This window comes from Sceloporus occidentalis, unplaced genomic scaffold, assembly GCF_023333645.1.
Source record: "Sceloporus occidentalis isolate IW3139 unplaced genomic scaffold, rSceOcc1.0.p SCAF_6, whole genome shotgun sequence".
NCBI classification, from domain to species: Eukaryota; Metazoa; Chordata; class Lepidosauria; order Squamata; family Phrynosomatidae; genus Sceloporus; species Sceloporus occidentalis.
In genome coordinates this window covers 59,448,549-59,466,417 of record NW_028316986.1, presented here as the reverse complement: position 1 = coordinate 59,466,417, position 17,869 = coordinate 59,448,549, and the positions used below count along the sequence as shown (strand labels likewise).

At 38.4% G+C, this 17,869-nt stretch overlaps 1 protein-coding gene across 3 annotated transcripts in view; it reads left to right on the top strand.

The window, feature by feature from the left end:
• The window catches only part of CNST (consortin, connexin sorting protein), a 60,514-nt gene that overhangs the window by 28,766 nt on the left and 13,879 nt on the right, over nucleotides 1-17,869 (top strand). For all 3 annotated transcript variants that reach the window (XM_089529794.1, XM_089529795.1, XM_089529796.1), the window contains 5 exons: nucleotides 2,328-2,414; nucleotides 2,794-2,908; nucleotides 12,019-12,040; nucleotides 12,204-12,300; nucleotides 16,458-17,323. In XM_089529794.1, the coding sequence (XP_089385920.1) occupies nucleotides 2,328-2,414; nucleotides 2,794-2,908; nucleotides 12,019-12,040; nucleotides 12,204-12,300; nucleotides 16,458-17,323 (1,187 nt within the window). The remainder of the gene's footprint in view (nucleotides 1-2,327; nucleotides 2,415-2,793; nucleotides 2,909-12,018; nucleotides 12,041-12,203; nucleotides 12,301-16,457; nucleotides 17,324-17,869) is intronic.

The following is a 17,869-nucleotide window of genomic DNA, read 5'->3' as shown; positions in this document are numbered from 1 at the left end:
CTGGAAACACATTATAGTCTCTGAATCATGCCAGTATTTTTCTGACTAAAATACCAGTGGATAATTCATAGGCCATTTTTTTTCATTACTTATATTGCTGTAATCTAGGATCCATAGTTTTATAAAGCAGTTTTTGTGCATCAGTGGATCCTCTAAAACTGGGATTGGTGAGGCTAGGGGTTAGCCTTCAAGAGACCTTGGAGTCCCACCCTCCTCCTCTTTCCCCCAAAAAATTGTTCCTTCCCAAAATGCTCTCAAACACCTTCTGAAGAGCATGGAGCTATTTTTTTTTTTTTCATATTTTAGCCTCCCCATTGCATTTAAGGCCCAGGAGACTCCATTTTCCACAACAGGAAATCATTTCCTGTACACTTCCTGTTTTTAAAAACGATCTCACCTGGCACCAAATGCCCTGCAGAGGCAAAAACATGGCTATATATCTATATCTATATATATCACAATACTCCCTTGAGGTCATTTGCAAGGGGGGGAAATTGTCAATCCCTTTTGAATTTTAATTACGGAATTGCAGTGTGTGTGTAACATTGTGTTTTGGAATCAAAATTATGGATTTTGCCATGACCCGTAGATAAGTCGAGGGTAAAATTTGGAGGCTCCTTCATTGTGTGTATGTGTGCACACAGCAAGAGGGGCTCTAATTGAGGCTTTTTCCTTGAGCGTTTCAGCTCCCGTTTCAGCCTTTACTCCCCAGACAGCAATACGCGCTAGCAGGAGAAGAACTCTTAAACAAACAGCAATATCAATCAGCCACCCAGGACTCTTTCTGCTTGGCTCATAAGAGAAAGAAACTGCTGTCCTGACTGCATGGGGAAATCTGAAAGAGCTGCTATCACATTACCATACTGACCTGTAAATAAGTTAACCTGGGATTTAGGGCCAATTTTAATAGGTTTAGTTTGCATTTCCTGGCAGCCCTTCTCCCCAATGGTCCACGTGTATGCAGTGCTACCAGTTGGCCCATGCCTGGGCAGCATTCACATGAAGGTGCTATTTGTTTAAATTTGTTCTCCACAGAGAGGATGCCATTAATACAGTTGAAAGAAAGGGCCGCCAGGAAATGTGATCTAATTGATGACTCTGAAGATGTCATAAAGAAGGGGAGGTTCATACTTCAGAAGACAGGCATAAAATTAAAAATAGCCATGACAGAATGGAGTGCTGAGGCAAAAAATGTCAAAATGAAAGTCAAGAGTGGAAGATGGAAAGGTCTGCATTTAGGGAAATGCATAGTTACAGTCCAGTCGCTAGCAGGCCTGGCAGTAGTACATATCGAAAGGGTCTTGGGAATGTAGCTTATTACAAGCTGAATATTAATTGGTCATGTAATGGAGCTGCAAAGGCTAATGCAGTGTTTGGCTGCATCAATAGCACCATTGTTTTCAAGTCATGGGAAGTAATAGTTCATTATTCTATATTTGTCAGACTTTATCTGGAGTATTGTGTCCAATTGCCGGGTGCTACATTTTAAAAATTGTTGCTGCAAATTGAATTCAAAGTGCAGAATAGGTTTCACTTAGTTAACTCAGAGGGAGGGAGAGAATGGGGTGGGGAGAATATTGCTTTTCCCAGTATATTCCAGCAAAAACAAACTGCTGCAATCTCTCTAAGCTTGTGTGTTCTTCCTGATTTATAACTTTTGCCCTCTTGACTACACAGTGATATTGCTTTGCTAGATGTGTCCTGATTTTCATCTGAGAAATGTTGGAGGGTTATGTCACAATATAAATGATCTTAAATTGTCCAGTATATTTTCCCACAGTAGTTAAAATAGACAAAGTGATGTCTACTACTAAATTAGGAGGTTAAACTTTAACTTTATTGATAGTATACAGTAAATGTTTGTTTCAGTTACAGCTTAAAGCCACATGCCATGCTGCAGAATGTATAAAATGCTTCTATTTTTCATCCCCACCCCCCACGAGTAGCTCTTTTTTAGCTTTAAATCAGAAATTCAACTTCTGGGTCTTTCTAGTCTAGTGTGCTGTTTTGAACAAATAAATTCTGGCAGTTAGCACAGGACTGCATTGTTTGAACCAAATCTAGCATCTTTAAATGAGAAAATCAGTTTGTTGATGGAAGCGCTCATTCCAGAGAGCACATTGACCAAAAAAGGTAAAATGTTAAGATGCATCATGAATTAGGACTGTTGACTGCAGGGGAGAAATTTAGAGTAAATTAGGAGAGTTGATGGTTGTACCCATATAACCGCTGCATATCAAGTTATATCATAAGGCTTTTGAAAATACTTGCAAAATAACAGCTATGCGCCACTGTCAGTCTGTGTTTTCCTATAGTTTTCCAATCAGATGAGAAAGCCATGAAGTTCATTCAGCTTGAACGGTTATATCATGAGCAGTTACTTGCAAATCTTTCCTCTATTCAACAGCAGTGGGGTAAGTGTGTCGTATAGTTGGAACCTCACCATTGGATTAAATTTAAAAACTCTTTTATGGTTTTATTATAATAAAATAAAGCCTGTGCAGAAAATAAAAAATCAGTTGGATGTTTCTGTAGCTCAGTGTGGTATGAAATACACCATTATCAGTTTGTATGGCATCAGAAAGTTTTTCTCATCTGATTTCCATAAATGAAAGGGAACATAATTTAGTAAGGTTTTTAATTTAGGTTTTTGGTTTTTAATGGGCTACTGTTATTACTCTGCGCTATAATATTTTGAAACTATTTTGAGTCTGAAGACTATTAAAATGTTTTGCTTTTAAAGATGCAAATTTTTATATTGAAATATATGAAACATTTTGATTATTTCTGCAGAAAAAAAATGGAAAACAACAGAACTGACTGAGGCTCCAGATCTAAAGAATTCAGCTAAAAGTCTGAATAATGAAGAGTTAGACAAACTTGCTGAACTTTGCACATCACATCAAGAGTAAGTACTGTAATACACATTATTCTCAGCCATAATCCTATCTGCACCTGGGGGGGCTACTTTGGAATAGTTAATGCGCAGCAAATTCTTGCCTTTGTTTCTTCCTTGAAGAGTGCCTTTTCCATCCTGCACTATAAAGTGGTTTTGAAAGTGCCCAGTGTTTAAAGAGCACCTTGCCATTAAAAACAAAGCTGCTGTTTCAAATAATAAATTAGTTTGCTTGATTCAGATGTCAGGGAAAACCTACAGCTACGGTTTTGGAAATTCAAAAATATACTGTGGACCCCTTATTTTCTTCTTATTTCCCATTCCTTTCCAAGATTTGTATAAGTGCAGTTTTACTGTGACTGTGATATCTTAATCAAGCAAACTATGGTTAGCATTACTCATGGTGTCTTAATTATAGCTGAAAATTCGTGTGCCAACCAGAAAAGTGAAAAGGGAATCAATATGGGAGGGTCAGGATATTGTTCATAATTTAGAACAGGCATGAAAATCATGCAGCCCTCTAGATGCTGTTGAATTGCAAGTTCCAGCAAGCCCTTGCCAACAAAGCCTATAGTAAGGAATGTAGTAAGGTACTTGCTGTCCAACAACATTTGGAGGGCTACTGGTTTAATAAGTGATATATCTAAATTAAGTCGCAGTGTGCAGTATTTAATTTTATCTGCAAAGAGTGCTAATTTTAAAAGAAAAAATATTCAAAAATTTCCAAACATTCCTTGGGGAAAATGGTTAAAAATTAAAACTAGGGATATGGCTCTTGAGACATTTCAAATCTGATGAAGTATGTTAGTGACTTCCACTTTCACAACCAGGTAAATTTTATTCCTATCTGGGTATAAATAATATTGTAAAAGAATACATTGATATAAGTTCAGCTCTAAAAATAGTTATGCCCTGCAAACAAAGAAAAGACTCAGTGCTCTTTGGTAAAACTTGGGTAAGAAAATAAGAAGAGGTTTGCTAGATCATGGCTAAGGTCTGTCTAGACTCGTATTCTGAATGAGGCAGTTTCAGTCTTATAAAAATCCTGGGAAAGTAGATAAAGAAGATCAAGATCAAGATCTTTCTTGTCTAGTATTGCTTGGAGTTGGGCCACAGCTGTGCAATTTGCAAGGTTGGATAGTGTGGAGAGACACTGGAAAAATGGAATATTCAGAGCAGACAATTGGAGTCAGGCTGGCAAAAAGGTGGAGACCTGCCTGATATGCAGCTATAAAAAGGATAAAAAGAGTGAGGAATGTGTCAAGAACTGTTGAGAACAGTTAGGACTGCTAGAGGTGCAGATAAGAGTTTAGCCCTAGTATGATTCAGATTCCTATATAAGAGAGGAAAAATTTGAAAAAGACAAAGGGGGTACAGTGATATTAGAGGAGTGTGTTCTGTGGGAAGCAATTCAGTGAGGAAACTTGAACAAAGTAAATTTTAACAACTGTAGTGATCTAGAGAGAGAGAGAGAGAGTAAAACAACAAGCCTTGAAAACCAACTACCAAGAAAGATACTATCATAAGTTCTGCATGTAAATAAAAGTTATTTTCTTCTTGTTCACAAAGGAGTTTCCTGAAGTGGTTTATGTATAACATCAAAATACACTACCAAGAATGTTAAAAACACTTACTAGTAGAGACACTTAAGTCAGTGGGAAGACTGAGGGTTAGAAAAATATTTCTATCGGGGGGGGGGGGGGGGGGGGAGCCTGAAACTATTTAGGATAAGGCAGAATCCTCTGGAACCTGGTGATTGTCACATAATTTGGTGCCAGTTGGTGGGATCCAAAAAACCCAGTGTGGTGGGTTCTGAGAAACCCAGTGTGAGGGGATCTGAAAGATCTAATGTGAGAGATCTAAAACATCCAGGCACCATGGATAGATTCAAAGATTTCTATCCACAAATAATATTCCACTCTCTTCTTTCAAGTGAATTAATTGACTGAGGGACAAAACAGACCAGCATAATACGCTGGCTTGAGGTGGGCATGAGGGTTTGGTGTTTAGATGACAGACATCCTGATGACACCCCCAAGCCAGCATTACGCCACCTCCCCAACCAGACACCGCATGCCCCAGGAGCATAAAAATGGCGGTGCCATGGCGGAAAGGGTCCCTTTTTTCTGCCCCAAAAAGGAGCAGCATTTTGCCACTACTTTTGGGGCTAGAAAAACACCGGATCAGGGCCGCACTAAGCCAGCTCTAAGACTCAAGTTGGACTCATCTTGCAACTTGTATATTTTTAGTGACCAACTTGCTAACATCATCAACTTTGAGCAGCAGGCAAGACCCACCCCCAGAGCATGGGGCACTTTTCTTGGAGGGGAACAGCAAATGTGTTAGGCAGCAGGCCTAGTATGGAACGATCCTTCTAAAGCTTTTCAAAAGCTCCTCCAATGTACAGAGGGGACAGGCTGCTGAGTAGACCTCAACCCTTGCCTCAGGTCCATTGCCTAATGCGTTTGCAGTTCCTTTCTGAGAAACACACCCCTCCTCCTTTTTTTCTGTTAAAGTTGCCTCCCAGATTTGAGATTTAGCTTGAATGTATCTCGCAAGGACTTGAGACTTGAAAGTAGAGACATGAGACCTGACTTGAGACTTGGACTAAGAGACCTGAATGCATCATTGCTTCTTACTTTTACAGAATCTCAATGAGGCTTCTGTTTCTATTATAGCAGACCAATCAGATTCTAATGGCTGGCTTTAAAATGGCTAGGAACGGTCAGAGATGAATGAGCAAGAGGTCAGCTGAAATTCTTCATGCTTCTCATCAACTCCCTCAGGCAGCAGTAGCTGCTACCCATGCAGTGGTGGTTGCATTTTCGGTGCATGCTCTAAATTCATTGTGGCACCAAGGTTGGATTCATTGTTAGCAACTTTTGATAGAGCACTTTCCTGTGCACGCAAGCCATAATGAGCTATGGCAGATTCCTTCAACTCACTTGTGGGAAGGGGCTAGTTTATACAAGCCTGTTTACCACATAAAAAGTTCAGCACAGTTCTGATACAGTGACAGCAGCATCACCTCTACAGTAAAGTCAGCATCACAGCATTTGCTGGGTTCTAATCTCTCCTCAGCCAGATAGGCTGCTGCTTTTCTGTAGCTTCTGCTTTGCATGTTCTTGCTGCTTCATTGCTCTCTGGACATATTGCTGGTACCTCTCTGGAGAGCAAGGCCTCTCTGGAAAAACTCAGATCCTTGGCTAATCCAGGGGTGTATCCACTTTAAACAGTTGTAGCACTTTTATACCACTTTAATTCCCATGGCTTCATCTTATTGAATACCAGGGTTTTTAGTTTAGTGAGATACCTAGAATTATCTTCTGGAAAGTTTTGAACCACTCCCTTAAGCTACAGCACAAAAGGTCTTCCACTTGTTTCACCAAACTACAAATCCCAAGATTCCTTGGATAGATTATGGTTTATAAAATGGCATCAAACTGCTATAATTATACAATGCTAACATTTAGTCAGAGGTGGCAATAAGGAATTCTGCTGCCACACAAATTCTTTCCAGAGACAGATGGTTTGATGACAGCTACTATACTTGCAGTTGTCAAAGTCCATGCCAGTTCTCACTTTCTTTGTGTCTGGGCTGGTCTTCATGCTAAGCACTTAGTATTACTCATATCTAAATTCAAAAATGGATTATAGTTGTCTGATTATAAACTATTCTAGAATGTAACAGCTGCAAACATGATGTGGGACTAACATAATATTTTGCCCTTCAGACTGAGTAAAATTGTTTACAAGCAACAATTGTCTGAACAGTCTGCTCTTAACATGCAATGCAATACTCCCTTTCCCCTTTATAGAAGAAATTAAGGCATCAGTACTCTTTCCTGGTCCTACAATCTATTGCTGTGTTGCTGTTGCGGGATTTAAAAGGCCCTTTATCAAGATCATGGTAGTGGTAGACATACAGTGGATTTATGTTCTATATTCCAACAGGCTGAGAAGTATAGGCATATCTTAGTTAACAAAGCCTCTGGAAAAGAAGTTCCTTTTTACAAAGACTTTTTATGTCTGCCCAGACCCCTTTTTCTCATCATCTGTCTAGCTGGAACCTTTTAAGCAGCTTTAGAATTAGGAGTATGGTGACCATAGGATTGGGGGGGAAAGCTCCCCTGACCCAGCTGAGGGGACATTTTCAAGAGAATATAAACATGGCGGAAAATGCCCCTCACTCCAGAGCACTGGTTCTCAATTATTTCCAAAACACAGATGCACCTGAGTAGATGATAAAAACTGGTGGCGCAGTGGTTAAATGCCTGTACTGCAGCCATTCACTCAAAACCACAAGGTTGCGAGTTCAAGACCAGCAATAGGGCCCAAGCTCGACTCAGGCTTGCATCCTTCCGAGGTCGCTAAAATGAGTACCCAGACTGTAGGGAGCAAATTAGCTTACTTGCTAATTAGCTTACTTGCTGTTCACTGCTATGATCTTTGGAATAGCGGTATATAAAAACAAAAAACTATAGACTTCCATCCTTCAAAAATACACTGAAACATATGCATGAAAAAGTTTGCATACAGTTTATTTTATCATGTTAGAAATTTATTTCTGAAAACTAGTCTGTAATGGAAAAATTACATTTAAAAAGACTAAAGTTTTAGCAGAGGTAAAAATTCAAAGCAGTAGGAAGGAAATCAAAGAAAAAGCGCTTTTGCACCTAATTCATGCTTCCCCTAAAGCATAGCCACAGACTCAGATTATGAACCCCTATTCTAGAAAGTTTGAGGACATTTTGAATTCAGATTTTTTAAAAACTTTTTAAAAATTGAAGATAGGATCTCTATGGGTCAAAAATGGCCATAGATACCACACTTTCCTCACTATGGAAATGATAAAGCAGAACATTGGGAAGTTATGCAGCCAGAAAATACGAGAGTGCTGATAAAACTGTTGGGATGTGAGATAGAAATGCTTAGAATTAGAAGAGGAAAGAAAAATAAGTAAAGCATGAGCAGTAATAATGATTTTTTTCAATAGATGTCATTTCTAGATTAGTTATGAAAAAGTACGGTCAGTACAGTCTATACTGAGGGCATAAGCTACACTCCCCAGCATTTTTGTTATGATTTCAAAATGGGGCAAATAACAAAACAAAACATTTTGGGGGTTAATTTTTTTGACTAAAATTTCTAGACTTATACATGAGTATATACAGTGGATATACAGCATACAGTACATAGCCACTTACTTATATGTGGATGCCAAAGATATAGAAAGAACTAGTAACTTCTTCTAAAATGCATTGCAGGTTGATTTTTTTCGTTCTTTCAATAGTCTTCACTTTACTTAAGATTTTCATTTTGGTGGTAAAAGTTGTAGATCTATACTTTTTCAACATGCCAAGGTAGCTGGTAAGCAAACTAACCTGCTTCCCTCCCACTGCGGTAGCCAAGGCAGCAGGGGTTCGGGGGAATGTACTGCTCCCTTCCTCTGGCCCATGCCGCCCTAGAAAGCCTTGGGAGAAGCATATCCCAAGCCTTTCCAGGATAGTTGGGGCTTCAGGTTTAACATTTGCAAATAACCAAAACCGCAAATGTCAAACCCGTGAATGTGGAAGGCCAACTGTATTACTTGGCCTTAGTAGAGTCACAATGAATATCATTAACCTGTAGGACAGAGGAGGGCATGCATCCCAAAATACCATTTTTTTGTAGCTCCTGGAAAACCACAAACATAAACCAAATTGTTATTATCAATGTTTGTGGAAGGTTTTGGTAACAAAAATCAATTTTAGGAGTAGAAAAATAACCCCTGGAACTTGCACACACCCTTGTTATAAAGTCTTGGTTTAAAAAAAGGTGGGCAACCTTTTTTTCTGTGAAGGCCATATTTCTGTTTTGTTAATCCATCAGGATCTGCATCTTAGTGATTTCAGCGATTAGAATCAAAAGTGGGGGAGACATCCCTTCTTTCTCTCTCTGCTATCCCTTGTTCTCTTTTGCTCTTCCCCTGCCCACCAGGATGCCAGAAAGACAGCTTGTTCTTGTCTGATACTTGAACTGATTTTTGGAAAGGAGTTTTGAGATTAGTCTGTGGGTTGGACAAGGCCCAAGAGTGACGGGATAACCACCTGTGTTCTGATCATGTACCTACAGTTTTGAGCTTTCTGCTTCATGTTGTTTAGAATAAGGTTTTTTACATAAATTTCCTAAAGAGCTGCCTTGGCACCCCTATGGGGTGGAGCAATAATTGGTGCACTTGATAGTTTTCCAGCAAGTTTTTTTTTTAAAAAAAATCTAGCTTTCTCAAATATTTCTTAGGTCTGCAATTTAGAGTAAAACACAGAAATGCTTGAGTATACAATTCTAACCACTCATGCACAGTGATGGGCTTGCATGTGACTTCTTTGGATATTGTTTCAATATTATACAGGCTTATATTCTGTGTCCTTGGTTTCTTTATGACTACTGGGATCTGTTCTAATTTTCTGTTGGGACCTTTTCTATTTTTATAACATTTCCAGCAGGTGGGTGGCTCTACTTGGTTTTGCTATAAATGTTCCCATTATAGGAATGTCAAAATTTTCTTAAAGTGTTTGAAGATATCTCTGTGACTAAAATTTGAAGTGAAAGCTCATTAGTATTTTATGATATTTTCTATGATCCAATGGACTTGAACACAACCATTTTAATGTTATCTTTATATTTTTATTTTTCTGGTTTCGGGGGGTGGGGGAAGTACCAGTGGATTACAAACAGCATATTCCATAGTAGAACACATACTGTACATGTGTAAGAAGAAAACAGGTGCAATCCAAAGTCCTGGGAACAATACTGAAAAGTTGTTTGTGTACTAATCTGATGTTAATAAAGGAAGAAGCAAGCACTACTACGAAGGCCATGAAATTCTGATTTCACAGAGTTGTTTGTCAGCATCTTGGAAGAACATAATGAAAAATAGTAAAGTGGGATTGAAAAATTAGAATCCATATTTTTCATGTAGAGGTCCCCACACTGAAATGGACTCCATTCTATACCATCTTTTTCACTACTGTGTTCCACCACTATCATGTTTATGTTTAATAATTCCATATGTATTTGCTTAGGATATTCATTTATTTTTACTTGGTTGTTAACACTGGTATGATCCATAGTAAAGAGAATTTGTGCATGTGTTGGCAGTCATAACTCATTAGGCGGTGGTGCTAGACACCTCATAACTTGACAGAATATTTTGGTTGTCATGCAAATTACAGTGCTGAGTTTCAGATTGAAATTCCAAGTGGGGTGGCTTCCTAGAAGCAAAAGGAAGGCTTGCCATAATTTAGAGAGAATTTGTTTTAATAACCAAAATACAACTCTCTAGGGTGCTGCTGCAAAGATTCCTTAGGCAGAAAGAAGGCGGAAAAACAGGAAAACTGATTCCTGCAGTTTAAAAGGGGCAGAAAAACAGGAAAAGATTCCTGAGGTTTAAAAAGGGGGGGGGGGGGGGGCAGCAAGACATATTGTCCCATGAAACCCATTTGTGGTATTTGGCAAAAACCTGAACAGCATCAGACGCAACAGAGCTAGAAAACTGGAGAGGGCTCCTTGAGGTATTGTGCTAAGATCCCCAAAGAAGGTGGGTAAGTAAGAAAACAGGAAAAGGTAAAGGCACTGCTGCTGAGATGCATGAGGTTAAAACAGGGGTAGGCAACCCTTTTGAGCCGGGGGCCAGGTTGCTGTCCCTCAGACAACTGGGGGGCCGAAGCCAAAAAATAAATAATTAAATGATTTTTTAAATAATTAAATAAACCAGGACAAATGTAGGACAAAATTTTGAAATGCAGGGCACTTTTTACATAAAAAATGGAGGACACGCAAAAAAAATTGCTGATTTTTTTAAAAATGTTAAGATAAATGCATGTTTCTGAGGCTTCTATAGACAATTGCCCCACCATGCCCCTTGTGCGAGATGCCAAAGGCCCCAGCGGCAATCGGCGGCAGGACCGGGCTGGGGCCGGTCCCAAGGCCTCGCTGGGCCACATCCGGCCCACGGGCCGCAGGTTGCCTACCCCTGGGTTAAAAGGTGGTGTTGGTAATATTTCTGATGTTAAAGAAGGGAAGTTGTAAAGCAAGAGGGCTTTTGCAGGCATGGATCCATGTAGCACCAAGTACACTTCAGGTAATCTAAAATAAATATAGAATCTGAAACAATGTTGGTGCATTTATTATGAAAAATATTTTTTTAAAAAAAGAAACAATGTTGTTGCATTGATTGCTCCTGTTCATAATGTCAACCAGCTACCTATATCCTTTCATGGATACTCTGTTCTGTTCCACCCTTTATTCTCCTCTAACCCATTTTTTTATTTCCCCTCAACAGTCAGTGTTTCTTATCCACTGAGCATTCCCGGTCCTGAGTGAGCTGTTTTGGGCCATTCCCTTTTTTGGAGTTCTTTTCTGTGGATATATTTACGCAGACTTTGGGATGGTCCTTGCAATTTCTCTTCTTTGTGGATAGTTCCCTTTTCATTACATAAGAATCTGTGCTTGGAAAATTAGTTTGCTTTTGGCATACAGGATAACCTTTTAAAAATTGGGCCCTGCTGCCAGTGATTTTACACTTCTTTTCCTTTATGAGGTTATTTCTGTGGCAAACAAGAGAACTGACTACTGAGCAAAATAGAGAAAAAATGTGTTGTGCAAATGCTGCAGAATATCAGAAGAGTTCACTTTTTCACAGATTCCCATTTACTCTGCAAAGAAAATTAAAACAGGAAGTAGTACTGTCTTCTCCAAAATCTCTTTGCTCTCAAAGCCACTGTGAATTCTTTAAGTAAACAATTTCAACTCAGGATGATTTTTTTGAAAACTGATACCTTTGTATAAATAAATTTTGTAAGAAACTTTCTCACATCTTGTATTGATTTTACCACTTTAACTACGTTCTGGGCCATTACTGATCATTGACATTTGTAATGATGTTAGCATACGGTCTGCCTCAGTGCTTTAAAACTATGCTGGCACAGATAATGTTTCAGTGTTGGAAACTTCTGTGCTAATATTAGAGCACAGAAAGAACAAATCTGATTTGTCGTCTAGTTTTGATGACGTTTGTTGTGAAGAACACTTGGGTGAAAACAGCTGTTTAATTTTTTTTTTACTTTATTTTTTGGTTGCAGGCCACTTCTGTCCAAAAGCAAGGTAAGGCATAAAATACTCCTTGGCATAGTTTTATAATTAAATGTTTGGGAGTTCTCATAGTTGCTAAATGTAATGAATAGAGCTTACTTCCCATAGCATGTGTAGCATGTAATTTTTAAAAAGCAACATTATTTAATGATAGGAATACTATTCTGTCTTTCAGCTGATAAGTAAAGAAAAGTCCTTGAGACATGAGAGTTTGATAGGTTTAATGGTATCAGAAGATTTAAAGGAAAGAAACACGGCTGCAAATGATTCAGGTATCCCTCTTGCAATTTATCTGAGTTTATATTTAAAAGCAACATGCCAGTGTTTGGAAAGCATTCATTTCCTGTTGGAAACATGTCTGGAATACAGTTAGACACGTTTCTAATGGGAGAAAGATAGGAAAGTAAGTATTATGTTTTTGATATTCTAGACCTTTCTTGGAAACAACATAATATGCAAACTGTGATTTTGAATAGTATATTTCATGTGCCCAACCTTAAAAATGGTCTCTTCACCTTTCATATTCACACCACTGTTGATAAAGTGAAAACAGGCTGAAGAAAGTTATGTTTCAGACACTTGTCTTAAGACTTTCTAGATGTGTTCCTACATGCTTCAACTCCCCCCCCCCCATCCATCTTTTTAGGCTTTTCTTTGCTGTTTTTAGCATTTATACGGAACTGTTTTAAGTTTTAAAATAATAATAATAATATACTTTATTTGTATACCGCTCTTCTGGAACGATCAAAGCGGTTCACAGGGTCTTTAAAAAACGTACATCATAAAAACACATATCATACATATCTTTACAGTTAAACATCAATAAAAACTGAAACAGCATATAAAAACAAACATATAAAAGACTCTGTAATTGGGTACTGGACTCTAGTTCACAAAACAGAAAATACACAGTAGTTTTATTAAATAAAGTGCAGGAGTAAGTCCCGTTTAAATCAATTAAACATACTTCTTAGTAGATCTTTGTAGGATTGCACTGTAAATGAATTATAGTTCCATTAGGAACAAGGGATTATTACCAATCATGGATGCAATTAGCAAGGGGAAATACAAAGGGAATGGTTTGTCCTTCTGATTTTCAGGTGGTACCAAAAGCTCAGCCTTTTCTCACCAGTTCATGGCTAGGCTCCACTGATGGAACAAGGAGAATATCCTATCAGCAACTGACCAGTAGGTCTTTACTGAACGCCTTAGCATTGCCTTGTCTTTAGCAACATAACTAGAACTGTTTGGCATTCACAAAAACATTTAGTGGTATATTCTGAAACTCTGGCTATTTGTAGCTCTTAAGCAGTGTCTTAAACTACTTCTGTCCTTTTAATAATACATTTCTAAGAGATAGCTGTGTTAGTCTGTTATAGCATAAAAAGGAATAAGGGAAGGGGAGGGGGAAGAAATCTTAAGACTAACTTATTTCAGACTAATTTATATTTTAGCTTTTATGGCTATCAATCAAAGTTGAAGTGTACAGATACCCACAGAAGCTCGTACTAAAATATAGATCAAAGTATTGTTAGATTTTTTTTTTGCTTATTTTCCTAATGAGTTCTTTTATTCAAGCTTCCCTTTAATGTCCATGGCCCTAACTAATGCCATCAGCCATTAAGTTATATATGTGTTTGTCTCATCACATCAATCCCCATGCAAACCCTGATCTGCTGGGGGGGGGGGGGGAATGCTCTTCTAAAATTACAATTTCTAGACACAAACTCTTTAAAATGAATTCCTTGCCAACTAAACCCCATCCCTAACCACAGTCTTCTGTGACTCATCACTGGAAGTTGTTAAATAGAGCCCAGAGAGAAAACAGTAAATGTTTCTTTGGTGCAGTGCAGAATAGATTACTTCATATTGTAATATCATGGCCCACAATACTATTAGGTAGAGTGTCAGGTTTCCACCATATACTTTGTAGCTGGAAAAGTGACTTTTAAAGTGTATTCGTACTCTTTTTTAACTTTGAAAATGTCAAAAGATATTTTTGTACCATCCACACAAGAACATAATTATTCCTATAATAATAGCTGTGTCCTCATGTGACCTTATTGAAAGAAAAAAATGTATGCTTCTCTGCATATTGTTGAAAAGAAATAGAATTTTTCAGTGTTTTGTTAAATAATATGTGGAAACATCCCCTGAACTTTCCTAGTTATGCTCTACTGCCAAGTGTTTTCTTCTATAAAAGGTATCTTATTGCTTTGGAGACATTTTTATCATATTAAATATAGGGCTTTAATATGGGAAGCAGCATATGGTATAAGTCAGCTTGATTGAAAGGAGGAACAAACTTGAAACTCCAAGCACACGTTTTTGTCCACAACATCACACTAGTACTTGGCTATAGGCTGAAATGTATGTATTTTATTAAAAGGTAGAGGACATATCAGAAACAATTTATATGTATGTTAGTATAAAATATGACACCTAATTTTCAGAGGAAAATGGATACTGCTTGTGAAAGTTTGTTTAAAAACTTCAAATGAAGTAATAAAATTTCACCCTCAGAATCATTATGTAGTGAGATTAAAATGTATTATGGAAATACTATTCAGGCAGAATGTACCAAATTTTCCTCAGACATCTATATTCACTATTGTTAACCTTATCGAAACTGTCTTCTGAATAAAAATTTAATCTTTGCTGTCTCTGTTAACTTAGTTGCCAACAATGGTGCCTGCTACACTATGGGCACAAGGACTTGACCAATAGAAACAGAATTCTGTTATCAACAATACAGTCACAATTACAAGAGAACATGTAACTGCCTTGTTAAAACATCTTCACTGACTATTAGTTCATTTCGGGGCACTATTCAAAGAAGTGGTCGTGACATACTTCGATCCAGACTATCTGAAAGACCCTATCTCCCTACATAAAATTGCCAGAATCTTAAGATCTACAGGGAACGGCTTTCTCTCAGTCCCACCACCATCAGCTCATTTAGTGAGGACACAAGAGAGAACCTTATCAATGGCTGCTCCCACCATCTGGAATTCCCTTCTGTGGGAGGCTACACTCTCCTTTTACTGCCAGGCAAAGACCTCTTTGTTTAAACAGGCTTTTAATATGTAATTGCTCACAGGGAGGCTTCTTACTGGGGTATGTCCTTTACCTATTTTTTAAACTTTTGTATGCAGTGCATAATTAAGTGGTATTATTTTACTGAGACATGATCATACACAATGGATTTTCTAATCATTTGGATACTTTGAGGGTTTTTTAAAAAAATTTCAAGCTATAGTTTATATTTCATTATTTTAATTAATGTAGTTGACAGTGCATAATTTTGGCAATGATACCATGAAACAGTTCCTGGGCACTGTTGGCCTGCCTAAAGAAATGTTTAAAAACAAATGGGAAAGCTTTCTTCTAAGAAGGGCCTTGTAATCTTTGGGGAAAGTCCCCAAAAGGTTTCAGGTAGCACTGGCTGGAGCTGGTGCAAAATGGAGTAGGGGCTTGGCTGAGGTAAGAAGAACCAAGCTACCCCTTTTCTTTTGCCTTTTTGTCACCCTCCTTCTTTCTCTCCCCAGCCAGTGCCAGCAGCCTCACCCCAAGGAAGCAGACAGCTCCTATACTATTCCTACTCTTCACCCAAGTGGGTTTGTTAACGCAGTCTGCCCTGCTTGGGCAAGAAGGGGGAAATTCCAGCTTTGGCAGGGCCATCCATTGAAAGTGCAGATCATTGCTTTCTCCATGTTTCACCCCCTTCCCATCTAAGCAGCGGTGCTTTCAAAAGCACAGCCTGCAGTTTCAGTGCTTTTCCTGCTCAGGTGGGAAAGAGGCTGGAATGCTACTGATGTTATGAAATCTGGCATGTAGCATGTAAGCTGATGCACAGGTTTAGAGCAATCCATTTTTTTCTGGAGAGGTGATGCCCTGAGCCAGGATAACAGCTTGATCTAGACTGCTTCCACCCTGTCAGAGCAAACAGAATATTGATAAATCTGTACTCTTGCTGTATAGTTGGGATGGGAAGTGTGCAGCCCTCCAGGTTGAATTTCATCTTCCTAGCTAATGTAGGCAAAATTTAGCTACATCTGGAGGACCACACTATTCCTATCCCTGCTGTACAGAATGTCTAGGAAGGAAATTGATCTGCATTTTGCCAAAGCTTTAAAAATATATAAATATGTAACATTGTCCAGTGCAGTTTAATCATATCTTAAGCAGTTGAAGAATACACAGCTAGTTCATTTTATTCAACAAATAGGATTGGTATTTTATACCTAAAATTAGTGAAACACACCCATTGCTAAACAGACAGGAATTCATGCAAAGCATTAATGGTCAGTGTTATCAGATTAGTGGGGTTTTCTGTCTCTCTGTCTCTCTCTCTTTCAAACACACACACTGTAATGCTGAGGTACTGAATCAATTTGAAATGCTTGAATGCTTTTCCTGTTGCATTTAGATACACAAACTTGGTCTGGCATTGGGCCAAAGGAAGAGAATCATCACAAAGAGAGTGAAAGGAGAGAGAGTTTCCAGTCTAGAAGCCATTATATGCTTCAGGAGAGGACAGGTCATCGCCTAGCTGTGGAGAAGGACCTTATGGAGAAGGAGCACCGCATTGCTGAATCAACACAAGATCCACCCACTCGGTCCACAGAGAAGCTGAGCACGCCTCATTCTGGCTGTTTATCTTTTAGGGATGCTAGTGAAGATGACGGTCGGCAGCTAAGGGAAGAACAGTTCTCTGAGGATGTGGCAGAAATAGAAGCAGCTGCTGAGGAGCCTGCAGCAGAGTGCTCTAGTAAGCCAATGGTAGATACATTGATTGTGACAGATGCTGGTAATATACCTCCTGATCTAATTTCCACAGATGAAAATGTTCTGTCTGAAGGAAACTTTCTCAGATCTATTGTGACTGCCAGCCATCAGCTGGAAAGTAGCATATTAAGCAAGCAGCAGCAGCCTGATTACGAAAATGATAGAAATTCTGACCAAGGCAAAACATCAGACATCAGTGGGGATGGGTGTGCTGAAAGTAGCATACCTGAAAAGGCTTGTGCCACACGTGAAGGAATACAAAAGGAAGCAACAGTCCTGGAAGAGGAATGTGAAAGCGAAGGACCAGAAGACTTATTTGACAGGTTTTTAAATGGTAGTGTAAAAGACAGAGAAGAGTCCCCCAAATCCCTAGAAAGCCAACAGGACTCTGAAATTGCTACTCATATTCTACCAGATCAAGCACTTTATAGTTCATCAGATGGTTTTTCTTTGGATGAAAGCTTTTCTTCACTTGACGAACTTGCAAAACGGATAGAGATTGCTGAGGTAAACGCTGCAAAAATAACACATTGTTTTCCATTCTTTGTGTTTCTTTTATTTCTCTTCCCTATTTTCTTTAGCATGGAAAAGTAGAAGTTCTTTTTATCATAATTGTGTTTTTTTCTAACTGTTACGTTAGATTTTTCCCCTTTTTCATTAATGAATTTGATCAGTAAAACATGTTTTTCAGACAAATGATTGTCAAGAAAAAAAGTTAATTGCAACCTGTATATTTTTAAAAGGCCACAGCATTTATAGTAAGCATCAATAGTAGCAATTAGACTTCTTCCCCATTCTATCTATAGTTCAAATTCCAGTAGATCAAGTCCTTTCATTTAAGATAAAATCATGACTGTCTGATTAAATACATTCACACTTGTTCTCAGAAAAAAATACACTTGATTCTATCATTCTTTTAAACTAAGGGATAAGAGAAGGCAGAGTGACTAAGCAAAGGGATTCTGAATAGGATAGATTGCTATATGAAAGACCTGAAGACAGAATATTTTATGAACACTTTTTATGAGCACTTTGTACTGCTGCTCCAAAGCC